At 27.6% G+C, this 14,985-nt stretch overlaps 1 protein-coding gene across 1 annotated transcript; it reads right to left on the minus strand.

The window, feature by feature from the left end:
- Nucleotides 1-1,659: 1,659 nt before the first annotated feature.
- Nucleotides 1,660-8,675, minus strand: LOC129988541 (gastrula zinc finger protein XlCGF8.2DB-like). Its single transcript, XM_056096790.1, has 2 exons — nucleotides 8,593-8,675; nucleotides 1,660-2,955 (listed from the first exon to the last, which is right to left on the minus strand). Exon 2 carries the CDS (start codon nucleotides 2,795-2,797, stop codon nucleotides 1,835-1,837), a length of 963 nt encoding a protein of 320 aa, XP_055952765.1. The 5' UTR covers nucleotides 2,798-2,955; nucleotides 8,593-8,675; the 3' UTR covers nucleotides 1,660-1,834.
- Nucleotides 8,676-14,985: the final 6,310 nt, after the last annotated feature.

Consider the following 14,985-nt stretch of genomic DNA (forward strand, 5'->3'; position numbering starts at 1 on the left):
AATACCCCTTTCATCTATGATGGGAATCTTCTTGGAAATTACTTTATCAGCAAGAACAAAAGTAAGCAAGAGTTCAAATCAAGACTATTACGTATCTGATATTCTTTTTGGACAAATAACTATAAGGATATTTTTAATCTCGGTTTGCTATAACTGTTTTGCAAAAGAAATGGATTCAGGGAAATGTAATATCCATTTTTAATAGATTGATATGGTGCCGAATCTACCTAAGGATGATATGCTTCTGCGCATCATATTAATACACAATATAAAAGTGATGGTTTCTAAAATATTGGTATAGCCATCATTATTCAAAGTTTTTATCAGAAAATGCATCTGTCAATTAAAATAATTTGAAAGTACGAAAACTTGATAACGACATGTTCCGAATCCGCATGAAATACCTCATCCTGTTTGACCCGTCCTCACAATGACTAAGAGATTAGAATGCAATTAGAGTCATTTTCATATTTGAGGCCGTCGAAGTTGCTAAAAGGACGATGCAACAGAAAAAAGAAGGATGAAATCACAACACCTTCTTACACACCTGTCATAATTGTATTCTTCTCAGCATCATAATGACATCCAAATACAAACCTATTAAAATTATTTTCTTTTCTACAGTACATGTCATCAAACTACATGCAATCAAAATTATCGTTATACAACTGTATTATTTACCTAAACTAAAATTATGCTATGTTTTCAAAACATATCATTATATTCTCATATGTTATTTAGAAAAAATGACAAACTTTTGCTTAATTTTTAATGCATCAAGACTAATTAAAAATTTTTAATAAATCCTCTTCAAGGAGTACATTTAACTCTCCAAATTATCTAGATCAAATGGTCTGATCTATACAGCGCCAACAGGAACACACACATATTCTCCTTTATAAGTATAGAGACTATACAGTGACTTTTCTTTTAAATAAAAACCCAAAACATTGTGTGATTGATGTGATTTAAACAACGAAATAGGTTCAATAATTCAATAAACACACACAAAAAAATAACAACTTATACAAATTGTGTTTAAATTTAAGAATTAAAAAAAAAATTGTACATTTAAAATATATTTAAATTTAAAATAAAAGAAACATACCGCAATACAATTGATATTTTCGTACGTTGAATTTTATGATGATTTCAAAAAGAATGATGGTAATACGATTAAGTTCTGAATTTAAACGTTAAAATGTTTTGTTCCTCTTTAGGGGAAGTTAGAAACGTTTTATTAGAGCATTTAAACCTTCCAAATGCTAAGGAATTAGTACCAAATTTCGTTCGAATCTGTCAAGAGGCGTGGAATTAAATAAACAAACGTATATCAATTTCAAGTATATTTGTATATTAGCAATTGCAGTGTAAAATTTTAATATTTTCTTTAATTTATTAAATAATTTTATGGTGGTGGTAAATTATAGAAAATTTTAAAATGTTACATTGGAATGGTTAATATACAAATATACAAAATGTCAGAAATCTAATTCATCAAGAACTGAGTGGAGAATTTCTTACAAAACTTTGTTATTTGCAAACAGAAAGCAAGTCAAATTAAATAAAAGCAAAAAAAAAAAGATTCAGAAAATGCTTCATAATTTTAAAAACGTTTATTCATAATTTCAACATATTTCATTTAATTTTTTTCTCTTTTTATATGATATATTTGTATGTATATTTATATGATATATTTTTTTATATCCTATTTGTAAGCAAACAGAAGTTTTTCAGATTATATTTCTAGACTAATTCATTTTTTGTAGACAGAGGTTTTTCAAAAATCAGATCTTGTGCAAATGATTTGATACAGTCCTAAGAAATATAATTGTCACTTTGTATGAATACGATAATGCTTCTTTAAATAACATTTCAGAGGAAATTTTTTGCCACACACCTCACAAGCATGAGGTTTTTCATCTGTGTGAAGGATTAAATGTCTTTTCAGAGAACGTTGTTCAGAAAATGCCATACCGCACACATCACAAACAAATGGTTTTTCATTTGAATGAGTAGAATAATGGCTAGTTAAAACATTTTTGTAGGCAAATGCCTTACCGCATATATCACAAATAAAATTCTTTCCCTCTGTATGAGTACGAGAGTGTCTGTTTAAATTACTTTTGTATGAAAATGTTTTACCACATGTATCACAAGCGAAAGATTTTTCATTTGTATGAGTAAGAGAATGGACAGTTAAGCAAAATTTTTGGGAAAATTTTTTGTCACATAGTTCACACTCATAAGGTTTTTCATTTGTATGAAGAGCATAATGTATTTTCAGGGCACCATTTGAAGAAAATGCCTTACTGCACACGTCACATACAGCAGGTTTTTCATTTGTATGAGCGCGATAATGGTTTTTTAAAATTTTCTTGGTATAAAATCCCAAACCACAGATAACACAAACAAAGGGTTTTTCTTTTGTATGAATACGAATATGATTAATTAAACTACCTTTCTGGGAAAATCCTTTGCCACAAACTCCACACGGAAAAGGTTTTTCATCTGAATGAATAAAATAATGCTTCTTTAAGCTATTTTTACGAGTAAATGCCTTACCACATATATCACAATCGAAAGGTTTTTCATTTGTGTGAATACGAAAATGTTGCCCGAAATTATTCTTATTTGGAAAAAATTTCCCACATACATCACACGTGAAAGCTTTCTTTGAGGTATTTTTACGTTGGACGGTCGAACCACTTGTTCTAATATTTACATCAGTAACAATTGAGAGAGCAGATGGAACACTCACGGGAGACGTTTCATTTGAAATAGTACAATTTTCCATTGTACATATGATAAACTGAATTTTCCATATAATATTGTAATAATTGCCACTGGAATTATTACTTTTTTCCCACTCACATACTATATTTATGTTCTTTCTTGACTTCCAAGAAGAAAACGATATCCTTCCATTCGCTTCCTGTCATTCACAGAGAACGTCTGGAAGAGAAAAATGTTTTAATTCCAGTATCTACAAAAAGGCTTACATTTTCTTAAAAACTGTTAAGTTATATAAAGAATACAAAATAAAAACAAAGAAAAAATATTGATTGGAATCTATGCAACTGAAATAGTGGTGGGCACTGTCCTTCAGCACTGTAACCAGATTTCTGCAGAATCATTTAAAATTTCTTATTGCAAACCAAGAACATTTAATGGCTCCCAAATGTTGGTATAGTGAACAAGAACCTGATGTATGGAGTAACTGTGGTTGATTTAAGTACCGGGGTTTTACTGTAACAACATCCGAACAGATATGTACTACACCACAAAATATTTATGAATTATACCTGATGATCATACTCTTTTCAATGTCCGATAAATCGTACAACTTACCCATTACACCAACTATTGCTAAGCAGACACGTACATCTGAAACTATCTTTATATGCTTTCCAACAAACAGGGTTCTTAGTCCTATCTGTAACTGTCACAACTGAATTTAGGTCAACCTGTGTGGTGGTCATAATATTGTGAGTCGTCTGTGCATCTCGACCATTAACAAAGAAAAATATGTGCATATAAGTTAAACCATTTGATCTAGAACTATGAAAATAGGCACGAATATGCTTTGAAGAATGGGAAAGTCAGAGCGATTTTTTATTGAAATTTTAATTAATAAAAATTAAGCAAACTTTGATGTTTTCTTGTGATAACATCCAAAAATATGATTTTACACCATTTTAAAATTAAAAACATTGTCTTATAAATGATAACAATTATTTCTCAGTCAACAAATACAGATCAAATAAAATCCAGTTCTAAAATTTTTCCACATTTAAACTGAATATTCTACCTTCATCTATTAAAAATTTACCAACAAATTCCTTACAGTTCTTTTTCTTTTTTTCATTAATTATATTTTATACATTAGAAGTTCTGCTAAATGCTTTATTGGATGCAATCATGTTCACTTACAGAGATCTCTTTTCATTCAATTTTTATTCATTGTCTCAAAATATGATATTTAAGTTAAAACATTTTGAAGCTCATATCTGTATAATATATATTAATCACAATGTATGAAATTAATTAAAAAATGAAAAACAGAGATATTGGCTTTAAAAAATTAATAATTGTCTAAGGATTGTAAATAATTAATCATTAGCTAATCATATATTTCCTTAAATAATCATAGATTTCATTAAATAAATTATTCATTAGATAACTATATATATCATGTTATATCTGGATAAAATTCTTCATTCAGCATGCATTCATTATATTCATGGTCAATAATTACACACAAGCATGAGTGCAACAGCAATTGACTTTTGAGTAGTCTTAACCATTTAATGCTATGTATAATTTGTCATATGTAGATACATTGTGGAAAACAAATTAACATGGGTTAATTTCTTAAGTGATTAAAACAAAGGAAAAATAAATTCTTATGAAACAATGAAAAATTCAGTTTTTTATGTATTATGACAATTTAGGTGTTTGAACAAGGGGCTTTATTTGTAAAAGTATGTCATTTCAAATTATGTTAATATGTTTTACAAATTATATCTTTACTTTTCAGTTCTTCCATTATTTTGCTATAAAAATAATTTAGGAGTTTTCTACAGAGAAGGATACCTTTAGAAGAATTGGACATTTTGAAGGATATTGAGATTACTGCAATCAATTTCAATTCAATAATTTATTATACTTAACATAACAAGTAATTTAATTGATTGACAGGAAGCATTTTTGTAAGCAACAAAATGCAGGTGTTTCTATTGATGTCATTGATATTGTTGTATTGAAATGTTAAAGTATTGATCAACATTTCCTGTGATGACCTTTCAAATGAGAAAAGATTCCACTGAAGAAAAGGTTTCATTATTTATAAAAGTCAGATTTTACATATAAAATGCATCAAAATTACAAGCCTACAAACTGAAGCTACTTCCTTTACTAGCTCCATATGATAGTGTTTGAAATTCTAGGCCAATGCCTCTAAGACTAACAAGGAAAATTAGTTAACCACTCTTTATACTCCCAGTCTTGGCATACCTTTTGAAGCTGGCTGGGATTAGAGATCATCCTTAATGTGAAATGAAAGAAAGGAAGCAACTCCTTCAATTAATTCCTATATGACTAATTACTTAGACAGTTAGATACCAACCACCTGAAAAATCACAGAACACCATTCATCTGAAGAATCACTATGTATAATTAGCACATGAAATTTTGTTTAACTTTCCATGAAGAGTAAAAAACAAACAGAACAGCAAGAGCTTCTTGTGGAGAATCCCCTCATTTGACATTAATTTTGTCAAAGGAGGAAACAAAAAGTAGCAGAAGTGGCAAAATGGGTAGAAAGATCCAATAGAAGGTACCTTGGCATCGAACACTTACACTTTAATTTCAGAATTAACAATCTATTAATATATTGCAATAGAAGACTGCATAAAAAAGAAAATATACTTTATGCAAACATTTTCATAGGTAAAGATTAATTATTAATTTTATCTATAACAAATTTATGGGAAAATATTTACAAAAAAAAAAAATCCTGACATCTCTGTGATGAGCAAATATATTCCGAAATATCTAAGATTTTTTTTTTTTTTCACTAAGATTCTTTTTTTGTTCTTCTCTCAATTTTGAGGAACTCATATTACTATCTAATTATGGATGTTTGTGAATATATACAAAGTCAGAAACTTAAGACAAATTTTATTTACAAGAACCTTAAATTATTTATGTTGAAAAACAAACATCTATTCAAGTTTTTGACTTTTTCAAATAAATTATTTTTATGTTAATAAGATGTTATATTTCTCAAATTTTATATTGGGTCATAAATTCTATTTAAAAATAAATGTTATGCCAAATGTTAGAATAAAATGTAAGAACATTCTTAAACAGAATGTGCATCCTTAACAGATAATGTGCAAATGGTTCAAATTTTAATTATTTCTTGTTGTTTTAACCTTCCAATTCTTTATAAGTAAAGATTTTAAGGAAAATTAAATTGTGAGCTTTTTCAATATTACATGAATGAAAAAAGAATATTTCTGAAAAAAAAAACAAAAAAAAACATGAATTAATATTGCAGTATTATATGAGTTACATTTAAAATCAGCTTGATATAGAAGTATTAAATAGTTTTATGACTTTTGTTAAAGTATATCTTCCATGAATTAAAAGTTTTTCATCTGATGTCATTTTAGACCAAAAACTAAATTAAATATATTTTGAGACATTTGAAATTTCAATCTACACATTAATCTATAAATATGTAGATTCAATTCAGCATAAATCAGTATGAAATTTTGTAACTTTTAAATCTGTAAATACCTAACATCAGATTTATAAGAGAGTTACATTCTACTTCCACTGCTAAACTGAAAACCTTTAATCCATTTTTTTTCTTTGCTTTTTCTAATGAAAGATGTCTAAGTATTTCAAATTAATTTTGAGATGACATATACTAGCCATTATCAATTTTGAAGTCAAACTTCATAACTATGATTTTTTTTATAATTATTTATTTTTAAGCAAAGCAAGAAATTAAAAAGTTAACTTTATTTCTTGATATTTTATTGTATGTCAAAACATTTAATAACTATTTACAGGTAAATACTTAAACTTTTAACCAATTTTTTGATAACTTAAGAAGTTTTAAAATAGGAAAAATAAAAATTTAATTTTACTTCTAGATTATATTAGTTGTATTATCTTTAACACAATTAAAAATAAATGTATTAAAATCTAAGATTTAAATTAAGTTTCACATTAACATATTTAGTATATTTGATGACCACTTCTCCATTCAATAATTAAAAAAAAAAAAACATTTGATCCACAAGTTATGCACATCATACAAACTTTGCTTCAATTTTATATTAATACATCAAATAAAAATGCTCATAAGTAAAAAAGGAAACATATTAAGAAAAATAACAGTACATTCTAATAAATGACAAGCTAAATTTCTTTTGTAATTTTTTATAATTCTAATAAATGTTTATAATTTTAAAAGAATTATAAATTTTTTTATTGTGTTACATATTTAGTATAGTTATATTTCTGTAAAAATGCTAATTTATTCACTTATTCCCAAGAAAATAATTGAGAGAGAAACAGTAATAAATAATAGAGAGAAACAGTTTCCATAAATTATATGTAAAAAGAATTTTTACAATACCTGATTTTGAAAATTAAATACCCATTACCAAGTACTGACATTCATAACAAATTGTAATACTCATGTATGAACTTCATGCCACTGACAACTTTGGGCTTAACTATGCATGATTAGCAAACTAAGTGAATTAACAAGACAATTAATCACTGATTGGAATAAACATGAGATCTTTGTCAATTAAACACTGACATGTTGTTAATATTCAAATGTTCAAATTAGTATCATTGATAAAACTGGATCTTTCATCCAAAAGAATAAATAAGTTAAACATTCTAGCTAAAGTCTATAATTGTATAATGACAGGAACAACATATGATAGAGGGGACAATTGAGTCTAAAATAACTTATCATTATGGTACTTATTAATTAACAGTGAAAGTGCCAAAACTCACCAAATATAACACCAAAACCAAATTGGCATTGCAATACTATGAGCATAGTTAAGTGCACTTCTAACTTATGAGAAGAAAACAAGCATCAGTTTGCACTGTTTATACAAAGCTTACAAGATAAAAATCATATTTTCGGCAATGAAATTATCACTGACTAACTAACACAAATCTTTCACTATTAATAAGTACCAAAAGAACTGTTAAATGACCATATATTTTTAAAAATGAACCAATTTTATTTATTGGAATTCTTACTGAATTATATAACTACTAGCAGATATTTTATAATTTCTATATAATTTGATAACTTTTTGAAAGATAAATAAAATTACAGAGTAAGTTATAACAATACCATACTTCAAGTACTATTGAGAACAATAAATATACCTCAAGTACTATGGATTTCAGTCAAATTATGAAATGCCTTTTCCCTTATCTGTTTTTATGTTACAGAAAATTAAAATTAAATCCAATTACCAAAAAAATGAGAAAAAAGAATATATGAAATAACTTTAAAATTAGAAACTCTACAGTTTGGATGTGAAATATTAAAATATAATATATCTTATAAGTTTTTTTTACATATTCATTTAATTTTTGCTTTTAAAAGAAACCTCCCTTAGCTCAAGATATTTGGTATAATTAATAAAAATTAAAAGAACAGTAAATTTATGGTGATTATAAAAAGAGCATTTTATACATAAAATTATCATAAAACAATAACATAATGTCTACTTATTATTATGTAATTTATGTCTTGCATTTAATATAAGCACTTCAATTTCACCAATTTTCTAATTTCTTGAATATTAATAAGAGAAAGATTTACACTTAGATTCGCTTTCAAAGAAAAAAAAATAAATTGCTATTAATTTAAGATTATTTCAAGTAAACACAGTGTTATTGTTTGATTGTCAAAAATATAGGATATATAGCAGCAAAGGCTGTTATTAAATATATATTAATAAAAGTTTTTATTTCTATTATCAGACAAATATTGATTGATTGAGATGATGAGCAGAAAGATTTTTTAGCAGCAAATACCATTATGATGAATGATTCATTGGAGAAAATATGTAGCTACAGGGGCTGTCATCCCCATCAAGTATGATTATTGACAAACAAATCATCAATTCAATTGACAAGACGCATGCGGAGCGCACGGCTCCTGAGATATGTATGTGCGCAATGCGCTTAAGCATTGATCATTTCATTCGGTTCATAGATTCTCTAATTATTCGATTCTATATTCGGATTTGGATATATGGAATCATTTTCAAACGACTGGGAATTTAAAATGGAATGTTTGTGAAATTTTTAGCTATTTATATTTATTAGTTAGGTATTATAATTGAGTTATTTCGTGGAATATTATAACCACATGATAAACGCAATTCACACTTTAGCTAACCTGAAACTGCATATTGTCTCAATGTGTGATTAGGTGTCAGGAGCTTTTTACACATGCGAAATGGTCAATGGTTTAAAATATTACATTACCATAGCGCATTTGATGTATATCGTGTGAGAAATAATGAAATATATTCAGTATCAAAACGAACCCTTATAAACAGATTTAGAAGTAGATGATGGGATTAACAATTTTTATTCGGCTGATTGGGCTGTAACCACCACCATTCTTCCGTGGATGCATAAAAATGTACTATATTGATTTCGTTTTAATTTTAAATCAAAAATTTTATTTCCTTAAAATTTAAAATACTTTAAAAGTAAAGGTATGGTTAGGGTTTCTAAATAAGTTTCCATTCATTTAAAGATAACTTATTTGCACAAAAGACCTAAAAATATTATCATAATTCCGTAATAATGAATTGTTTTCAAAATATTATCTCAATCCCAGTTTATTCTAATTCATAATGTTATATATAAATAAAGCATTATAAAATTGTATATATACAATCATACATCATTTCTCTGAATTTCTTATGTACCGTCCTTTTCTTCCCCAACCCCTCAAATAATTATATCTTGAGCATCAAAAATGTTCATGTTGAGACAATTTGTGGGGAATGTCTATAACATTATGCATACAAAACCGATGACTACTTTATAAATTATAGATATTGTACTCAGTTACTTAGCTACATTAGAAAGTATTGTATACTATATTAAAGTTATTAAAAAAACCTCATTTTTAATTTTTTTTATATATTTAATGCATATAATATATCATATGCATTTCAATAAAAACGATATTGCAAATTCACTGTACATCCCCATAATTCACAGTACATCTAATCGAGAGGGAAAAAAATGAATGCTTAGTAAATCAGGAATAGGTAAGTTCAATAGACACCTTAAGATGTTTTGAGGAAACTTTTAAAATATTTAAAAATGTCTCTAACCTTTTCCCGCAAATATAACACATGCGGAAGGAAGGTGTGAGCGTATGATCACGAATCACTCCCACAAATCATATTTCATTCATCGCAAGAATAGGAATACTCTTAAGGTGAATATATCCAAGTGAATGTTTCTTTCGTGCATTCAATGACACTTCTCTGGAGAAATAGTGTTTCTGTTGTTATCGAACCAAATTACCAATCTGTTGACTGCGTTTTGCAATTGTCACTATTAGATCCATGCTACTTCCTTGGCATGAGATCAGCAGATCGTTAGTGTAAAGTTTAAAGTGATTCTCTTCCCGATTTTCTTTTGGTGGCCTACATAAAAAACAAGCAGGCTGAGGGGTCATGAACATGTTGTGTTAGCAAAAATTATTGATGTTGAAGGCAAATAATCAAGAATTTGGCTTAAATGAGTGATTAAAAGAATGAGGACACTATCTTGTGGAACTGACTCATCTTGAATAAAATGATTAGAATAGAAAATACCGACATGAACTCGTAAAATTCGGTGTGATAAAAAGAATATATATATATATATATTAAAAAAAATTTTTTTTAAAAAAAAGGTGAATAACAATTTTCTAATGCATGATGAATCACAATGGCCAGATGAAAGGGTAACGCTCGAAAAAAAAAAAATCTTTCATGCAATATCGCAGGAAGATGCTTTATCACAACCACTTTTATTTACATTCAGAACCTTGCATACGGCTAAATTTAAAAGAAATCGGGCTTAAATGTGAAATCGCTCTTGACGAAGTCAAGATTTCCACCACGATCCCTCAAGTGAAAACATGTTGAAAAAAGAAATAAACATGGAAAATTATTTACAATTTTTTTTATTTGCAAGTTAACTAATTATAAACGTTTTCCCTAAAAAGTCACCTTTTATTAGTTTAAACGTTTACTCTTAAATTCTTTTAGCTTACAAGCACAAATTGAGGGTATTCATTTCACATTCTATGTTGCAATGCAAAACATACGTGAATTTAGTAAAATTTTTAGAAGAATTAATGATCAACGTTGATCATCAACTAAAACATATCATTCCAAAGATTTTCTACGTCTCCGTATTATTCTAATAGAATCCAGCATTCACGCCTATAAACATACAAAATCTTTACATAGCAAACACTTCTATACTTGGAAAGTAATGATAGTTAAATCTTTTTGAATGAGTTTTCACTTTCTCGCATACGAAATATAAAGAAAATATATTAATCGTCAAAAAATTTGAATCTCCATGTTTCAGACCTCTGTTAGTACGAAAACTCATTTTTGCCATTATGACTGTCTGCTCGTCTGTGACCACGATAACTGAAAAACGTTTTCACCCAAATGGACGAAATCTGGCGACTGTGTTTTGTACCAAATTTGTAGATTTCTATTAAATTTTAAACGAAAACCATTGTGAGAAAATCTGTCTGTTCGAATACAAATTAACACAATAACTGCAAAGCGAAAAGAACTAGATGTATAAAATTTTATACTGAAATTTAACATCTAAAGAGTAGATATTTATTAAAATTAGAAAAAGCTCTGTCTAGGTTCGACAGTCTGTACTTTCACAAGCACAATCATTTAAAATGACTTAAATATAGAAATTTTTTTAAGTGACTTTGTGACTACAATTGTAGCTATGTCCAAATTTTGGTTTCAATTGGTTGGGGGAAAAAATGCATCTAAAGACAAATTTTCGATTTTCGAGCACACTTAACCACATGACAGAGATTAATCATCAGATAATCGCCAAGTATCATAACCTTAACATAAACTGGCTAATATGACCAGCCGGAAGGCACACTGAAAAATCTGAATGACCGGACCGCCGCAACAATAACACTGGCGGGAAATGTGGTTGAGTTCTAAGGGCCATCACCGGCCACGATACAACCCTTCCCTTGGGAAGTACGTTCCATCTTCGATGGGAGGAGCCAGACCCCAACCTTTTTTGTATCCATCAGGCTGGCGAAAGCCAATCACCATGTCGGAAGCTTCTTATCTTCAATTACGAGGTGCCCCCCCCCTCCAGTGGGACAACCAAGTATCAAAAGAAAGATTTAAAAAACTCTCATATTCATGCCAAATATCAATATTACAATAGAAAAAAAGGTTCGTGAGGAGAAATACAATGAATCAAATGATAAAAAACTTATTTTTGCGTTTATCTGCAAATAAGTGAAATTCAAATTTCCTTGTACATCTTAGGAATTGTTAAATAAAAAATCAAGGACAACTCGCCATTTGATTTCATAATGTTTCATCTTCAAATACATGCAAATCGTATTTGCGTAAGGAGCTCATCTTCATATTTATTTTCATTTTAATCTAAATTTTCTAGTGAAAAATCCCCTTTCTTCCCTTTTACCTTGAAATGCTTTGTAGCTTTCCAAACCTAACCTCCATACAAAAATATCCGAATATGAATTTTATACAATTTCAAATAAGAAAATCGGGAATATGCACGACAGAAAATATCTAGGTGTTTGCCAAAGAAAATATTTTTGTTTCAAATTCATCTATGGCAGTAATTTTTTTTTAAATTATAATAAAATATATTTAATGTAAAAAAATTATTATAGATCAATAAAAATTTTTTTTATTCATCTATAAAAAATTAAGCCCATTTTAAATTAATCTTAATCTCGATATATTAAATCAGATTTACACAGGCCACATAATTCGACAATTTATCAAATTATTGTATGATGTTAAAATTTACAAAACTTCAAACATTTATACGAAATAAAAACGATTTAATCAGAATTAATTTTAGAATAACTAAAAAGTCATAAATAAAGAATTGATATTATTATTATTAGAGTTGCTATAAATTTTTATCAGATGAAATATAATAGTATTTGCAAAAATTTTTAGTATGGCATTTACATATTTAATTAATTTTTAATAGAAAAATTTGCAAATAAGAAAATTGATTTAAACAGTTTAATATTTTTATCATATCTTCAAAAAAACACTTTAATAAAATGAAATGTTAGCATATAATCCATTTATATATGTTCATATTTTTACTCGAAACATATTTTTACAACTGCATCCACTCATGTTTTGTTGAATCAGCTTTTCAAAAATTTCATATTATTTCCCATAATACCAATGAGGAGGGGAATTCCCATAAATGGAAATAAGAAGCTTCTGGTAGCTGTTTCTTTCCTCCTTATTAAATAATGCAATGTTATCGAGCTTGCTGTCTCCATACCAAAAACAAGACATAGCTACAACAGGAGAGAATGCACACTCGTGATGGTCATTAAGATTCAACCATTACTTATGCACAATTGTTGGTTATAGCCATTTAGTTTACATTGGATGCTATAACAGGCCTTCTTTTGCTTTCAACATTGTAGGGAATATTCACTTCTCTTTTTATATTATAATTATTTTGAAAATAAGACATTGATTCATATTATTTATTTCTTCTTGATTCTTTCTAATTGTTTCTTTTTCGAAAACACAAAATGTTTATGTAATGTGAAATTCTTTCTCGAATGGCATAACATTTTTTATGTCTTTCTACTTAATAATTTTAGATATAAATTTAATAATTAAAATCATAAAATAATAGTTTAAATTTGAAAAATTGCACTGTTTTTGTTTTAAGAGTAGTTTAATGGAAGGAATTATTTTAATTGATCTATAACATTGATATCAAAAATTTTCAATAAAAGCATAATGACAAGCATCAGAAAAGTATCCAAAAGAATTTTTTTCGTACATTGCATCATACCATATGATATCAAAAGTGTTGTTATGGTGAAAATGCAGTATTAAGAAAATAACATCATAATTATTTCTCTAAAAATTCATGAGAAAGAAGGAAGCACCTAAATTAGAAAAAGAAATATTCTAGCAAAGAAAGGAGAGAAAGAGAAAGTTTTTGTAGTTGACTAATTTTATTTCATTATAGCTTATATAATCTAACAAAGCACATGAGGCAGGGACTTGTGATAAAGCTGAAATGTGGTATTTTCTGTTGATCAGTGCAATTGTGGAACACTTATCATCTTATGTAGATGTATGATTTGAGATCCAGCAAGTAAAACGAAATTTCCCTTATGGAATATTTTCTGCAGAAATTGAATCACATGTAATTGAAAGAAAACTTCTAGTGTTCGGTTCAATCATAGTGAACAATTCTTTTTGTTAGCACATACCAGGGTATTAGTTTTCAAATAATACTAGTTGAGAATGTAGCATAAGCTGAACCCTAACTGCAGCCTACTAAGACAAGATTTAACTCATTAGGCCTCAACTAAGTTCAGAAAGAAGTAGACATTCACAATATTTATTTAAATCTACGAAGAGTAAAACAAATGCAGCACCATAAAATGATATGTGAAATGTAAAGTTTATATAATGTATATTAATTGTTTCAGTCATGATATTTTAAATTTCAACTCACTGTGTCAGAATTTGATAAGAGAAATAATAACTTTAAAATTTCATTTATCCCACAATGAATATTAACCATCAAAATAAATCATTTTACAGCATAGTCATATGAAATACAACAAATATCTCCAAAAATTTAGATTGTAATAGAAACATAAAATGCAATTTTTTAAAAATAATAAGTAGTAAATGAAACTGTAGAAATGTAGTTTAGTGTGCCCTCGGATTTGTCACCAATGTGGCAACAAAATGAAATGATCTTCTAGCAACTCTAATGATGTTTTCTTTACTACTTTTAACCTTGGTTCAGTTGTACATGAACTACAACTATTTTATGAAAAATGTTAAATAAAAAATATATATCTATTAAAGACTTTAATTTAGTTCTGTATTATAATTAGGAGTTTTTTTTTACTACTAGTAAGACACTGCAATTTTATTTTTAATGTGAATACGAACAAAAAATATTTATTCTTTTGAAATATTTAATTGTTAAAATGCACTTGAAGAAATCGTCTGAATACTTACTTTAAGAAAGCGACTGAATTCTTACTTTAAAAATCTACTGCAATTGAATTCCTTGCAGCTCTCGCAATTCTTTTTGTGCTCTGAAGGTTCTCTTGATAATTTATGTTTCTTGATATTGTGTAAAAAT

The sequence above is a fragment of the Argiope bruennichi genome, chromosome 10 (assembly GCF_947563725.1).
Source record: "Argiope bruennichi chromosome 10, qqArgBrue1.1, whole genome shotgun sequence".
Lineage (NCBI taxonomy): Eukaryota > Metazoa > Arthropoda > Arachnida > Araneae > Araneidae > Argiope > Argiope bruennichi.

What these genes read in the sequence shown, in the direction of transcription:
- LOC129988541 (XM_056096790.1), bottom strand. Translation starts at nt 2,797, where the DNA reads ATGGAAAATTGTACTATTTCAAATGAAACGTCTCCCGTGAGTGTTCCA.